General features: G+C 41.2%; 1 protein-coding gene across 3 annotated transcripts in view; it reads right to left on the bottom strand.

The window, feature by feature from the left end:
• Positions 1-15135, bottom strand: part of si:dkey-82f1.1 (DENN domain-containing protein 2A) — a 33121-nt gene that overhangs the window by 2337 nt on the left and 15649 nt on the right. For all 3 annotated transcript variants that reach the window (XM_051381519.1, XM_051381521.1, XM_051381520.1), the window contains 15 exons: positions 11526-12569; positions 9647-9774; positions 8040-8152; positions 7723-7920; positions 7415-7508; positions 6675-6725; positions 6193-6380; positions 5538-5647; positions 4802-4871; positions 4411-4488; positions 3255-3395; positions 2965-3113; positions 1123-1300; positions 983-1024; positions 735-840 (listed from right to left, as the gene is read on the bottom strand). In XM_051381519.1, coding sequence (XP_051237479.1) covers positions 735-840; positions 983-1024; positions 1123-1300; positions 2965-3113; positions 3255-3395; positions 4411-4488; positions 4802-4871; positions 5538-5647; positions 6193-6380; positions 6675-6725; positions 7415-7508; positions 7723-7920; positions 8040-8152; positions 9647-9774; positions 11526-12569 — 2690 coding nt within the window. The remainder of the gene's footprint in view (positions 1-734; positions 841-982; positions 1025-1122; positions 1301-2964; positions 3114-3254; positions 3396-4410; positions 4489-4801; positions 4872-5537; positions 5648-6192; positions 6381-6674; positions 6726-7414; positions 7509-7722; positions 7921-8039; positions 8153-9646; positions 9775-11525; positions 12570-15135) is intronic.

Here is a 15135-nt window from a genome sequence, read left to right as displayed (position 1 = left end):
AACTAAAACCTCCTAACTGCTGCATAAAAGCAGTGTTACACTGAACAGTATGGACTGAAACTGACAGGTCTGTTGTTCTTGTGGCCACAAGCATTGATATGATGATGCACTGTGTACGGCTACATTACTTTTGGGGTATGACATTTTCAACCACTACATAGCAGTAGAAGCTAAATGTCTAGTTTGATTTTTATCACTCTTTAATGCCAACTTTATACATGCACACTACATTAGAGAGCATTATTGAATGTAGCAATCCAGTCATGGAAATTAATAAAATTGCTCAGGAAAACTCTAGAGTTCCCATGGAAGAATGCTTTGATGTACCACAAGACTATGATGAAGTTGCTATATGATGTATTTTTATTGAATGCAGCTGGCAGGAAGATGGAAAGTTTGAATATAAAAAGTTAGAAGTTATATTGGCAAAACTCTGAACACCCTGGAGTGTTAAGAACACTTGAATGCCACCTCAATCAGATCTCTAAGACAGCTAAAGAAGGCCATGTTATTTTTAAAAATTTAATGTCAATTGATCTTACAGTAGGTCAGTGAAAGTGTCCTGGAAATGATTTCTTGAAAAGAGTGGGAACCATACAGTAGAACATTCCTTACTCTTGATCATTTTACAGCTTTACAGTCTTTTGTATATTTGTTATTTATAATGAATCATAAATATACTGTCTAAATACAGTACATTTTGTAAAAGAAATGAGTAATAACTTCTTAGTCACCATTGGCCAGATCTCCTTTCTCAGAGGCCAGCTCCCTCCTCTTGTCCAGCACATGCTCAAGAGCTGCCTGCAGCTTGTGGGGGAGAATGGAGTCTTCATCATCCAGCTGTGGAGGTAATGACAGCCATGTAAATACAGTCAACACACGGCAGTGAATAAACAGACTGTATTATGGAGCATCTGGCAGAGTCACTAAATGTGTAATGTACAGAGTTTCACCGCATTCTTTATGTTTCTATGGTTTCTACCTGTCGTAGGAAGCGGCTGTTGCCGAGGTCGACCACCAGGACCTGAGGGAAGAGCAGAGGGAGAGTGATGTCATTTCCTGGAGCTATTGTTATTGTAAAGTGAAGGGCACCACAGTGAGTACATCACAATCTCATCTTACCTCTTCTATGGGCAGCTCTTTGAGTCGAGGGAGAGAGCTAGAGAGGAGGCCGACTATAAAGGGTGTAGGGGTGCAGACAATATCCAGCATGGAGGGTGGGAGCACAGGGATGTATGTATGCTGCCAGGTGAAGGGGTAGAGCAGAGCCACCACTGCATGACAACACTGAGACAATGTGCTGCAGAAAGAGAGAAAGCATACATTAATGCTCATTCAAAAAAAAAAAGGGTTTGTAGCTATTTTTGGATGGGATAATACAGCATGGTAACTCTTAAGCCTTCAGAAACTGCATAGTTCACTTCAAACAAGGAAATCTCCTGTTATAAATACTGTTATAATGGTCATTATTATTAGATCATGAATAAAACAGTCTCACAACAAGGTACAAGTAGCTAAAGCATTCTTTTGAACTTTTTAAACTCAATATTTAATATGAGAAAAATTGTAATATCTACAATTTCATGACAACTGGGCAAATTTAATCTGATGAAGAAGATCATGCATTACAAACAGAAGCTTCAGCACAGCTACTAATATGACCTGTGCTGCAACTGTTTTGTAAATTACTGTTTCTAAATTTTAATCTATAAAAAATGATCAATCTTCAATCTTGTAGTATTGTAGTATTATGTTATCCCATGTCTCTGTATTGTTAAATAATGTACATTTACTATAACATTATTTACTCAAACATTATTTACTCAAATCTGCAACAAACCTCAGAAAATATGTGCAGCAGGTCAAGAGAGTGATATATATATGAGATTTAAAACTTAAAAGCTGCAGTTAATAACTTTTATAAATATAACTTTCTATTTATTGAAACTGTCACTATATTCCTGACAATAGTATGTGAGACATAATCTGTCAGGATAGCAGCCCAATTTACTTTGAACAAACTAAAATACAAGTCTCTCCCACAAGATGGTGCTAATAAACTGCTTTAAGGAAATAACCTCTACTGCTACCCATTTCTTAATTTGGAACATAATGTTAAAAGTTCATTACTGTTGCTGCAACAAACCTGTTGTTACCCTAAGAGGAATGTTAAAAAGCATCTCTTAGGGGAGAGTGATGTAACACTTATAAAAAGTGAACAGCGGCAGCAAACACACTCACCCACGCTGTTAACTTAATGTCTCCCGGGTGTGCATCTGCTCACACTTAATTCATTAAAAAATGGATTGACGAGGCCAAGTTTCCCCTCCACAGTAGAGAATGTGCAAAGACTTGTGATCTGCTTAGGCGCCCTGGTGGGAAATGCTTCTTACGCTACTTTTTAAACAGTCCACGGGCAAAAATATACATAAAAACAGTTTGTGTGACTCTGAAGTGCATATTGTATTGCAAATATATTTTCTGAACCAGTAGGTGGGTGTTTTTTAAAACTAGATCAGTACACAATGGCTGATTCCGGTAAGTCCACATGTTGAACCAGGTGTACCACAACAGTTAAAGGTTTTAAGTGGACTGTGTGGGTTTGATGACGTCATTGTGCACACGTGTTAGCTCTGGAGTCATGCTCTGAAGTCTAACTCCTTCTATCTGGCATCCATGACAGTTTTCCAGAGAAGAAGTGATTGTTCCCCAGGCGACAGTATAACACAACAGCATTCCTTCCTCTCAAACTCGGTTAGGATCTTCTTTTCCTCAGACTGTTTGTCTCTCTGTCATATCCTTCACACTCTTAACTCTTGGTCTTTTGAGGATCATAACCCTTCCTTCAATAATCGGATCCCAATAGATTAATGAAAATACTACAATGATCCCCCCCAATGCTGATGCTTCTTGCAAGGTCAGGAAAGCCACCGTGTTCTGTATCAATACGTTGCTGGAACAAACCTGAGTTTGTCGGCAGTGAAGATGACCCTGCGCTCCAGAAGTAGAGAGGCAAACACTCGCAGAAGGAGACGTAGACTCAAGGAGGAGAACAGACATTCAAAGTCCACATGTTCCAGACGGGAATCTGATGGCCTACACAGCTCTATCACCTGTTGGAAAAAGACAGAGAAAAGACTATTAGATAGTAATATACAACTGCACAGATACACGTAAAAGACACTAAAAGAATGGGGTGAAAAACTACTGGTTCAAATGCTGTTTTCACAGTGACAACACCGCCATCATCTCACCTCTGTCCCAGAGCCAGGGAGGAAGTTTTTGACAGTGATGGTTCTTCCTGGAGCAGGAAAGGGAGCTTCCATTATACCTCTCATAAAAGGCTGCACCAGAGCAGGGGAGATGGCCCTCCTCTTTTCTACTTCATCCAGGATCTGGAAAACACAGAGAAGGAGATTCTGAATACCGGCAATCACAGATATTTATATAAGTAAACTGTAGATATGTTAGGTACAGGTGGAGTGTTAGATCTTTCTAACAGCCCTGACAAATTCTTTTCAATAGATTAGAGTTTTTGTGTAATTTAAATATTTATGTCTTAGGGTTGGGCCCTATGATCATATGTACTGGATATGATTTAATTCATTAATCGTCAGATATTCTTCTGTCATTTATACCATAGTAGCTGTCCCTTGTGTATTAGGCTATTGTAGGCTGTGTTGCAAATCAAAGAGCTGTAACTGGATGTTTACATTATTATAACATGAACGTGATGAAGTACTGTAAAAGGCCAGCATATAGGATTTAGTGGCAACTAGCAGTGTAATTGCAGATTGCAACTCACATCCTTCACCCTCCCTTTCCAAGCACGAGGGAGAAACTACGGTGGCCTCGAACTGCGCGCTCATTCTAACAAAGCATAATCAGTAACTCAGTAACAAAAATATAATGATTCATAGTTTCTAGTTAGACTAATGAAAAAATACCAATAAATATTCCATTATCCTCCTAAATGTTACACACTGGATCTTACAACCCCCTCGCCTCACCCTCCCACTCTGAGTGTGTAGGAGGAACTACGGTGGCTGTGAAACTATACAGATGAAACATACCGGACACATACAGTATAACAGCATATATATATGTCCATGTCTGTGCCCTCACAAACCCAAATATAGCAGTGGCACATGTAGACTGCACACATATTTACGTACACAGGTCATGCATATAAATCTAAGGCTCAGTACAGGGAACCGTTTCCACTGCAGTAACCACATCAGCTGCAGTTCATGTGTCTTTGTCAGCCAGGACCAGACTGGCGGGGGGGGGGGGGGGGGGCGTATGTATGTGTTTGTGCAACACAAGCCAATCTGTGCAAACTAATTAAATTTGATGCAACATTATGTAAACTTTGTGCATTTGCGTTTATATTTAGTTCACCATATCTACCTTGGAGAAGAGGTCGAAACAGCCCAGGCGGCTGACGATGCAGTAGACCTCAGGGAGCCTTCTGCCTTTACCACTGGGCTGTGAACAACAAGCAAGAAAAAGACAGCTTCAAAACACTGGAGTGTCACAAGACTGCTCAGCCAACTATACAACCACAGGATTAGACCAGCGGAGCAGAGCAAAGCCTTTGTTTTGCACAGACTTTGAAGGTACAGTCAGGAAAAAAAAATGTTATAATTTTATCAACCAAATTTAGGATATTTGTAGAAAATAATTATGGAAAAATGGTTAAAGGAGCAGAGGAAATTACATAAGCAAGTTTATAATGAGGGATTATTTATGTTAAAATCAAATAAGGAGAAAGGGGCAGCGCCATTTTTTAAGAGCATACCAGTAATCGCCGACAGTAGCCAAACCGCCTGCTTCCATCCTCACCAGTCAGGACAAATGAGAACGTCTCACTGGGGATAAAAAAGAGAGAAAGATAATTCAGACATGCTGGAAAATACTGCTGTGGAAACAGATAACCACATTCTGGACTTGACTTTGTGTTTTGGTAAACAAAGGTATGACTTTGTACTTGAGGGATGCTTACTCTGCAAATATCCACACAAAACCTCCTAAGCTCCACCCGACAGGTATTCATTGACTGGCGAGGACCTTCTTGACAGTCATGAGTGTCAGCCAGTTCAATGCAGGTGTGTGTTTGATGGCCCCTCACCCATCAAACATTTGTCTCCAGGTAATTATTAGCCATCACCACCAGGACACACATCATCATTTCTCGGAACAATGCAGACGTTGAGAGGCTAAGCTAGGAGGTATTGGGTAATAGCTGCTGTTAAATATATTTAACAGCAAAGAAAGAGGGGTGATTTTGTAATAACAAACCAGGTGTAAGGTGCTAAATCTACCATCTGTCCCTGTAATCATTTATATCTGTCAGTGCCTTATCGTTACAAGCCACAAGGTCATTTCTATTTCGGGATTTCAGCTTCTTCTCTAACAAGTGGTTATTAACAAGGAAAACAGCTGAGCTATTACCACTCTGACGGGAAATTCCAGTGTCCCTGTTTTGTTTCACTTTTTTTTCATGCCTTAAGTGCAGCGGCAGCAGTCGGACTGACCTGGGGAAGTTGTCGACAGGCGCCCAGTCCTTGGCGTCAGGGAAACAGAACTGAGGGATGACTTTCAGCTGGTCCTCAGCCTCCCGCATGAACTTGAAGCTCCTTTCAAGCTGGAGGAAAAAATAGAGCAAATGTTAAAACAAATATATTTGACACAACGGAAGATGTGGTACTGAGACGTCTGTACACTGTGAGAAATAACTGATGAACCACAAAACAAACCACTTAAAACACACAAAATCTTCTTCTATTGCCATAACCTAAACAGAATTTTAGATCTGTGTTAAACTCTTCATCATTATAAAACTGCAGTCACTATTCTAAGTAAATAGTACGTTTTGTACATACAGCACTACATCACTGTACAATAAATGTAATCGTTGTCTTTTTGCTGGATCTTTTGTTTTTCTTATTTCTTACTTTGTTTTCTTTTGTCAGTATTAAAGTATAATGTATTATATCACTGCTCAAAAATTACTAGGCTATTCTTTTTATTGCATAACACCTGCTGTTGCTCTTCCCATAATTCTAAAATTAGCTATTTGGATAATGATATTTAAAATCCTTTTCAGCAGTGTTTTCTTTTTTTAGTAAAAAGTGTCCAGTGTCTTATTTTTGAATAAAGTGCTTTAGTAACATTTCTATCCCCTTTCACCTTGAGAGGAAACTGCTGTGTGACTTCTGGCAGGTATGGGACTCCAGCCTTTGTCTTGTGGAGCGCAACAACTATGAAATACTCAAAGAGTTTCCTCTCCTGCAACTCCATCAGATCCCTCTCCAAGGTCCGGTACCGCCCCGTCTGCCTCAGCATAGACTGAACCGACACCAGCCGCTGACTGTGAGCTGAGTGACAGAGAAACACATTTAATTCAAATACATCCATATTGTGTATGTGCACATATGCGTGCAAAGAGAGTCACTGTGAGGTCACTATGTAAAGGAGTCTGCAGTTTCAACTTTGTGTGTTTCTGATGTTAGCTATACACTGGAACAATGAAAAGGAAGAAAACTATGATCTGAATCCGTTTTTGTACACATACTCCTATTGTGCTTATATATTTGTATTTGGCATCCCCTACAGCATGGAGCTACGGAGCTACTGTACGTACAGTATAAGTATTTATTTTCTGTTCTCACCTTTTAGTTTCTCCTCCGTGTCACTTTCCGACTCGCTGTTCTCATCTGTCACTAAATTAAACAGAAGAAGCAGTGAAAAAGAAAAACAGAGCATGAGGAGACTGCAAATGACAATCACAGGAAACTCAGAGCACATGGAATTTGCCCTCATTGCTTTTGTTCCAGCCACTACCACACCACCCAGTCCTCTGAAACGTGGGTCATTCTCAACTGACCCCAGAATGTAACTTTGCCCATAAAACTAAGTAATAAATCTGGACTTTTATGGAGATTGACTTTGTAGTTAGTACTCTTTCTGGTCAAACTGAGAGTTGTAGGAAATGTAACCTGATGAAAGGTGGGTGGAGTGTTGATAGTATTCATGATAAACTTTGAATTCAGTGATGATGGACATCGTGGAAATGGCCTTGCAATGTTAGAAAAGCATTATTATTAAAGAATTACTGGATCCAAAGTGGGATCTGTACCTGGATGTGTTTTCGCACAAGAAACTAATCACTTGTTCCTTGGCACATAGCCGAACTTTCCACCAACTTTTATTGAAATCAGTTAACAAGCATTTGCAGCATCCTGCTAACAAACAGACAAACAAACAAACAAAACCACAACCTCTTTGATGGGAGTATTGCAGAGGCGTTCATGATTTTTTAATTCACAGTTGATGTGAAGCAAATGAAAGGTAAAGACAAACAACAGTCTGTTTTTGTGGACTTTTTTTGCTTTTATATTTGAAGCTTTACCTCTCCCTGAGCTGGACTCTGTAGACTGAGACACCCTCTTCATGCGTTTCTTCCCTCTCCGCGCCTCGAAGATGGCATTGATTTTCAGCACCATCTGCAGCAGGTAAAGAGAAAGAGATGTCCATCTTAAACTCCTTAAACCAATAAACTAAATCTCCCAGACTCCTAAGAAGATCTTTTCAATACAGCTTCTGGGAGGCCTTCCTTTAGGCGCACTTCTCACAGGAAATATTCGTCAGAAAATGTTCCCCTGTCCTGGACCGGCTCTGAGACTCTGTCTTTGTGAGAGGCCTCTCAGACTCCCATACCTTGGGGATTTTCCTCCGTCTGCGATTGTACGGATCTCCAGAGAGGCAGGGGGTGTCATCAGGGCTGCTGGGCGTGGAGGGGGGGCTGATACGGGAAGGAGAGGAGATACCAGTGTCCCTGCTGGTCTTGCGTAGTTCCAGGAGCTTGAAGCTTCGCCGCTCTGAATTTTGTCTGAAGAAGCCAGGCTTGGAGGAGAGCTGGGGAAGGGGGGGGGTCAGGTGGAGCAAAACAGATACATCAAAATGTGATTTTAGTATAGAACTTCTTCCATTAAATCTACTTTTGTTTTTATAGTGACGTATTTCTGATCCGGTACCTTAGTTGGTGTGTCAGGGACAGGAGATGAGGAAGCAGGTGAAACACATTTGCTACCCAAACAACTTCTCTCCAGCTCTATATCTTCATAGGGATTCTCCTTCGATGGAGGATCTTCAGGAGAAAAAAAACATTTTCTTTTCAAAACTAAGAAATCATATTCACCTGGATTACAAAACAGTCTCACACAAGCTTTCCAAAGAGCAGATAAAGTACTCTTTCCATATCAGTCATGTTTGTTGTGCCAGACGATTCCTGCTCCAGATGTGCAGAGAGCTACCAGAGGCAGCAGTGTGCGTACCCAGCTCATATTTCACTGTGATAAGATGCTTGCACAGCTAATGCTAAATGTAGCTCTAGCCACTGGTCCTCCCCTGCAGATAAGGAATGAGGAAGTTTCATTTTCCAAAACCTGTGCCTCTTTCTCTCTTTGTCTCTGCCTCTCTGTATCTCTCCCCAACTCTATCAATCTATCCACCAGATGTGACCTGTAGGAGTTGGAGGATAAAGAAGGGCGTTCAGTTCCCCACTCGTTCTCCCTCTGAGGAAAACAAGGGATCAGCGTACTGTTTTTCACATTGCGGGCTGATGAGAATGTCACACTAATCTCTGCAGTGTGTTTGTGTGTGCTGTCAGCTGTGCACATGTGAATTTGCATCAGTCGTCAAGGCGAGTGTCTGAGTACATGTAGTGGTGACAGTTGCTCTACTCTCAGTCTGAAAACACTATCAGGCATGTAGATTGTGTGTTCAAAGTGTGTTGATGTGAATCTGGTTTGCGTGTGGATGACAAGACTACGAGGACACCACAGCCGTTCATCACTGTCTACACTATCTTTATCTCTGCTCCTTTTTGAGTCAACAGCTATAGTGAGTCTGAGTTACTTTACCCATGGGACACTGCTGAGTGTTTGGTGAACAATGTCAGAGCGCTTTAAAGAACAGTACTGCTGTATGAAAGGAGGAAACTATAAAAGAATCCAAAATAAGCTGTGGCATCACTCAAATATAATTAAACTTAATTTGATTGTTGCAAGCAAGCAGCACTCATTATACCATTCGCTGGGAGGAAAACCAAAGACACATTGAAGCGATTGCCAGTAATGTGCCACGGCTCTAAGCTATTCATATGCCCACTGCTGTACTGACAATAACAGTAGCCAACCTCAGCTACAGCACGACCTCACACAATGCTACTATTGTTCGTTATGAAATTAAACGGGCTCTAGGTGGGGTTGGCATAAGACTGCAGACAATAAGGTAGGAACGTAGGTCATGTGTCCAAGTATGATTTTTTAATAAAAGTGAAGCAGCGTGGCTCTAAATTAAAACTGGAGCAGAAAAAACAGAGCAAAGACAGCCTGGCCTCCTCATCACCTCCATTACCGAACTCTCAGACCCACACTGATATGAGAAATGAAACTCAAAGGTCATGCCGTGTATGAAGGGTATAAAACACAGGACAACCTACAGAACAGTATTTAATAGTGTTCTACAGTTTTTGCAAATCCAAATCAGTTTATAGCCTCCAGATCTGATAATGTAACTTTGAAACCACATGTCAGAAACTTGATTTTTGAAAAATAAAAGTGTGAGTTGTATTGTTTACCTATTATGTCCTCATAGACATTCTCTTCTGATAAAGTGCGTGTTAGGCCCAGTCTGGACTGAGCATACCAGTCCACCCTGCAGCTTTCTGAAGACGACTGGAGTAGATCCTCGAATTCGTATGACTTCCTGGAAGACAGGCCATGACAAAGATTTAGAAGAGTTGCACGCCAAATACAAAAAAAAAGGAGGAAGGAAGGATTTGAGCTACTGATGACTCTGAGCGAATGTGTGCTCATGTTCATGCTTTTAAAAAATGTTTGACATGCCAAGCAGGTGAACTGGTGTTACCATTTCTTAGTTGCCACATCTGAATGATGTGTTTCATCACTACCAAAGATTAAAGCCCAGTAGAATGACGTGCACACAAGCATACATGGTTGCATGTGTCCCCACATACATGCATATACATACAATTAAAAGTAGGCACATTATTAGGTAGAGCTTGCTACATCCATTGCAATACAGTGCAAGCTCCCTGCAAATCTTACCTTCCTGACACATAATGAAAACTAACCATTTCGCACTTGTACATCATAATGATGCCAACTATTGTGCATTGTCCCTGATATATATAAGTCAAGTTAAGCATTGTAAAAGACCATGAAGCTGAATCCCCTTTCTGACAGAGTTTTAACAAAAACTGAACATTGTAAGCTTTACAAAAGTAGGATTTATTGCAGAGCAGTTGCTTTGTATTGGATGAAGCTACATGCACCTAATAAACTGACAACTCAGCGTATTTGTTCACGCACACAAAAAAGCACAGTGCTATGGACACTCACAGAGAGAAAGCCTGGCCAAACAAAGGGCTCGACACAGCACCCATGAGCAGAGGGAGGCCTCCACATATGGTATGGAATGTAACAGATCCAAGCCAAGCTCCAAACAAGAATTCAGACCACTGGAGAAAGTGAACAATAGATGTACTCCAATACTGCAGAGTTCAAATTTTTTGGTTTCCTTGCAGCGCTTTGTTTATTTGATTGTAACCATCTGAATGCGAGTACTACTTAGAAAACTCTTGAATATGTTAATTGCTCTTGGCAGAATATGTTTCTGGATCAGACTACACACTTTGCAAGTAGACACATTTTTACATTTAGAAAGTCTAACTGTGCTAAATGAATGCCTGACAGCTCATTTGTGATAACTGAAGGTCTTGCACAATCATTTTTACTGTCGAGGCTAAAAGGAAAGTGGCCTCTTTCACATGACTCACACCACTCTGTATGTTGTTCTCCCCTTCCAGTAAAGTTTTGGAAGGAGGAATGAGTTGAGTTGATGTGTACATTCCTCAGATCCAACCAGTGAGCTCATTCTTTGGGATATTTAGAAACAGGATGATGTCACTGTTGGTTTTGATTTACAGCAGATGTGGGAGATGTTGTTCACCTCAGTGTTTGGTTCGGGAAAGGCTTAGAGGACACAATATATTCTGAAGGAACAATATATTGGGGTTAAGACAAGATGAGATGGCTTGGTGATGATGTGCTAGCGGATAGCAATATTGCTCTGTTGGTTGGTTGGTTGGTCTGTCCACTTTGTTCCAGACTAAAATATCTCAACAAATGTTGTATGGATTGTTATGACATTTGGTACAGAAATGCATGGTCTCCAGAGCACTAACCCAACTGACTTTGATGATCCCCTGACTTTTTGTCTTTCGCTGCAATGAGGTTGACTTTTGTGGTTTTGAGTGAAATGTCTAGCAACTATTGGATGATGAAACACTCATGTTTCACTCAACAATAAAACAAAAACAAAAAACTGTACTTTGTGTCTTGTGTTAATTAGCACATGTTAGCATGATAACAAAGAACTCATCAGAACTAATCAAGGCTGCCCATATTTTCTTTTATTTTCTTTTATTTTCTTACCTGTTACTGCTGTCCCGGGGTTTGTCAGCCCAGGGTCTCCTGCAAACTCCAGGTGGTGGGCATGTGGGTAAAGGTGGAGGAGGAATGGAGGGCAAAGGGGGCAAGTTCCTCCTTCCCTTCCCCGAGCCAGGCCCCGAAGCTGGGGTAGTGGGGGGTGTATGGTGCTGGAAGGTTCTCTGAGGTTTTGGTAGAGGGTTTATAGACGGAGCACCTGGCTCACTGTATACATTCTCTGGATCCCCCTCCCTCCTCCTCCGTGACCCACTAGGACGCACCACGTCAAAAGTCCCAAAAATGGGCTCATTGGCTCTCTTTTCTGTTTCCTCCAGTTCCTCCTTTGAAGGAGGGCAGAAATAATTCCCTGGAAATGCCAGTGAAGGTCTGTCAGGAACTTCCTTTGTTGCCTTCTCCAGTTTCTTAACATGAGTTAAAACACTTTTCTTGTCTTGGGGTTGTTCTGTTGGCTTGGAAACCCGAAATCCCTTCTCTAGGATCACTTCTCTGTCCTTGTTTGTTGGGCCTTCTGGAGATTTAGGCCTCGAATCCCCCAGCTTTCCAGCATTCTCCTTCCCTGAGTCTTGTCTGTCCCAGCTGACAAACCTCTTGCTATCTGTCCTTTGGACTTCTGAAGATTTGGATTCCTTTTTCTTCACTGTCTCAACTTCCTTCTGCGTCGTGCTCAGTGGACATGTTCCTGTAGAAGTTGGTGGGACAGGCTCCTTTTTGCCCTCCCACTGTGAGATCTTATCGCGGATGCTGGCAGTCTTGCCTCCTGCTGGGCTCTTGTTGTGGTTCAGCTTGCCACACAGCCCGTTCTCCATGTTGGGAGTCCGCGGGTCAGTGGTGGTGGAGGCTCTCCTGTGAGCCAGCATGGTGTGTGGAGGACCTGGGCTGTCGCTCAAGCTGAGTAGGGGGGAGAGGGGTCTCTTGGTGGAAACAGCAGTATCCCTCCTGTCTCTGTCCCCTGGTGACCCGCACACCTCTCTGCGCTGGGGCACCACCGACGATGGAGCCTCCCCGACCTTCAAGCCACAGCACTGGAGCCTGGAAAAGAACCACACATAGAAAAACACTTCACATACTTGCAAGCAAAACGTCCTGTATATTCTACCAATATTATATGCTAGTAAATGAATGAATTAAAAAGCATACAAGAAGTTACTTAAATTCTATACTGAGGCAAACATAGGGAAACGCAAGCAAACACATGGTACTGTATCCATATGTGTCAAAACACAATATATTAGATTTAAAACTTAAACATACATTGCTCTCACACACAATAATAAGCATTTAATTAAAAACTGGAGGGAAGCAAAAATGACTTCATACAGTCACATTTCTTGAAAGTAGTATACAAATCAGGCCCCCGCTTAAAAAGCTTACTGAAAACTATTAAAAAAAGAATTGATATAAATAATGAAACTCAAGATATATGTGCTTGAAACTAGATTAGTTTAATATAGCTCAACAAGTTAATTTGTCAAACCAGGACTACAATATAAGAACTAAAATAGTTTGCCTTACACTACTATCTTATAAATCCAGGCCAAATAAATTGAATTAATCTTGAAGTTGCTGAGGCATACTTCAAGATGAATAGGCAGGAAGGTCACCTGTCAATCACAATATATGGACTGTGGGTAAGGGAACAAAAGTAAACTCAAACAAACAGAAAAAACATGCAAAGAGTATTCTCTTGGTAAGGGGACAGTGCAACTGATGTGTACTTAATTCAAACCAGACAAACAGAGGGAAAGAGTATATTGCACTGTTGTCAACTCTAATAATTTATAGGGCAATTATTTTCAGAGAAATGTCAGCTCCTGCCTTTAGTGTATATAACGAAGCATTGTGCTCCCCGTAGCTCTCAAAATTTGCAATGCAACGTGAGCACTTACAATTACGTCCAAATAGATCTTTGTTTAATGGGGTAAACAAGAATTCTTGTTAAAATAACTCAGACGTCTGTTTGGTGCCTCTGTTTCAGCTGTGAGTCACTCCTGGAAGATTACTGGGTCATGACTGTTTGAACTCTGGGTTTGGGGGTCAAAGTTTACAAGATACACACACAGCTATTTGTGGAGAGGAGATGAAAGTATACACAGAAGAGGGGAGAGGCCGAAGGGTAGACGTGCATCTTTTCTTTTCTATTCCCGACCCTCAAAACTCTGTTTTGGCCCAAAGACCATTCATCAAATGATTGAATTTCCAACAAACAGAGGAAACGTGGCCTTGCTGGGTGACTTCTGATGACATTGCTGGATGTGAAAACCAACAGTCTGCAATTCAGAGGAAATCTCTGGGGGAAATTACTGATTCAAGTTTCCTCAGAGATCTCTAAAGAGAAGGAAAAAACTTGATGTTGTAACTATGACCAACAAGGAAACCAAATAATTATCTTCGAAATTGCTCCAGGTTTTATTAGTTTGGCCCCTCTCCTCTCCCTTCCCCCTTTCTTTCTCCTTTTATATCCCCCGCCTGAAACAGCAGTTTTTATTAAGCATGATGCAACAGAGGGAAAAAACTAGGTCAAATAGAAAAGGAGTAGTAGTGAAGGAGAACAGGAGTAGGCAGGGGGGGTCGAGCGAAGGAGTTACAGAAAAAGTAGAGTAGATGGAGAAGGACATTAACGCTGTAATTCCTCCATCTAAAAAAACACTTTTGTAATTAAAAGAGAAACAGAGATTTAATAGTATGTAGTATGGAAAGCTCATCTATCAACCGCAGCCAAGGATAGGTGGAGCACAGACAGGAGGGTCAATGAGAGCAGAATGAGGACACAAAAGCATCGCTGACCAGCTGAGCTAACACAGCAGATCAGAGAAATGGTTTGAAATGGGAAGAATGGGAGAAGAATTAAGAGAGAGACTCAACTAACTTATTTTCATGATATCAACTTTTTTAAAGTATTGAGCTTTTTAGCAATGGTAACTACAGTAACATGGCAGACCCTCAAAACATTTAAATTTCCCTCTAGACAATAGGCACAAACACTGGCACAAACCGAAATCCCTTCATTATAATCTAAATAGCATTAATGAATATTGCAAGGGAGTGGCCATAGAGTGGCATTAGACAGTGGCAGCAGGGGGGTAGTAACAGTATCCAGAGGCCAGATGGCCAGCTCTGCCCTACTCTGCATCTCTAGCCCTGCTTTTGTTATACAGCTGACCCTAATGAAAAAGAGTGTCTCAAGCTTGCTTAAGAGCAGTACAGGACTGTATGATGATTAGGGGAAGAGTACAGTTTAGGCCCAAGCGACATCTCATGGAGAATGTGTAGAGGTGTAAGATGGCAGAGTGAAGTGAAATAGCTGTACAGGCCAAGGTTATCATACTGTAGTTGACTAAAACTAAACCTAGATGTGAAAACTTTGGTCAGTTGTTTCTTACTGCAATGCAATTTGGAAGTCACAGTTTACTTCTCTCCTCCATTTACATGTTCTACTTCCTCTCAATGAACCAGATCATTTAATGCAGTTGTTGATTATTTGTACTGGTAATTCCATCCAAGGTTCTCAAATACTCAAACAGCAAGTTAAGCATCTGGTCTATGTATACATACAAAAGGAATAGGACTGATTAATAGGAAAAACCTGAATCAGAAA

This window comes from Dicentrarchus labrax, unplaced genomic scaffold, assembly GCF_905237075.1.
Source record: "Dicentrarchus labrax unplaced genomic scaffold, dlabrax2021, whole genome shotgun sequence".
NCBI classification, from domain to species: Eukaryota; Metazoa; Chordata; class Actinopteri; family Moronidae; genus Dicentrarchus; species Dicentrarchus labrax.
This window is presented reverse-complemented; position numbering and strand designations above follow the sequence as displayed.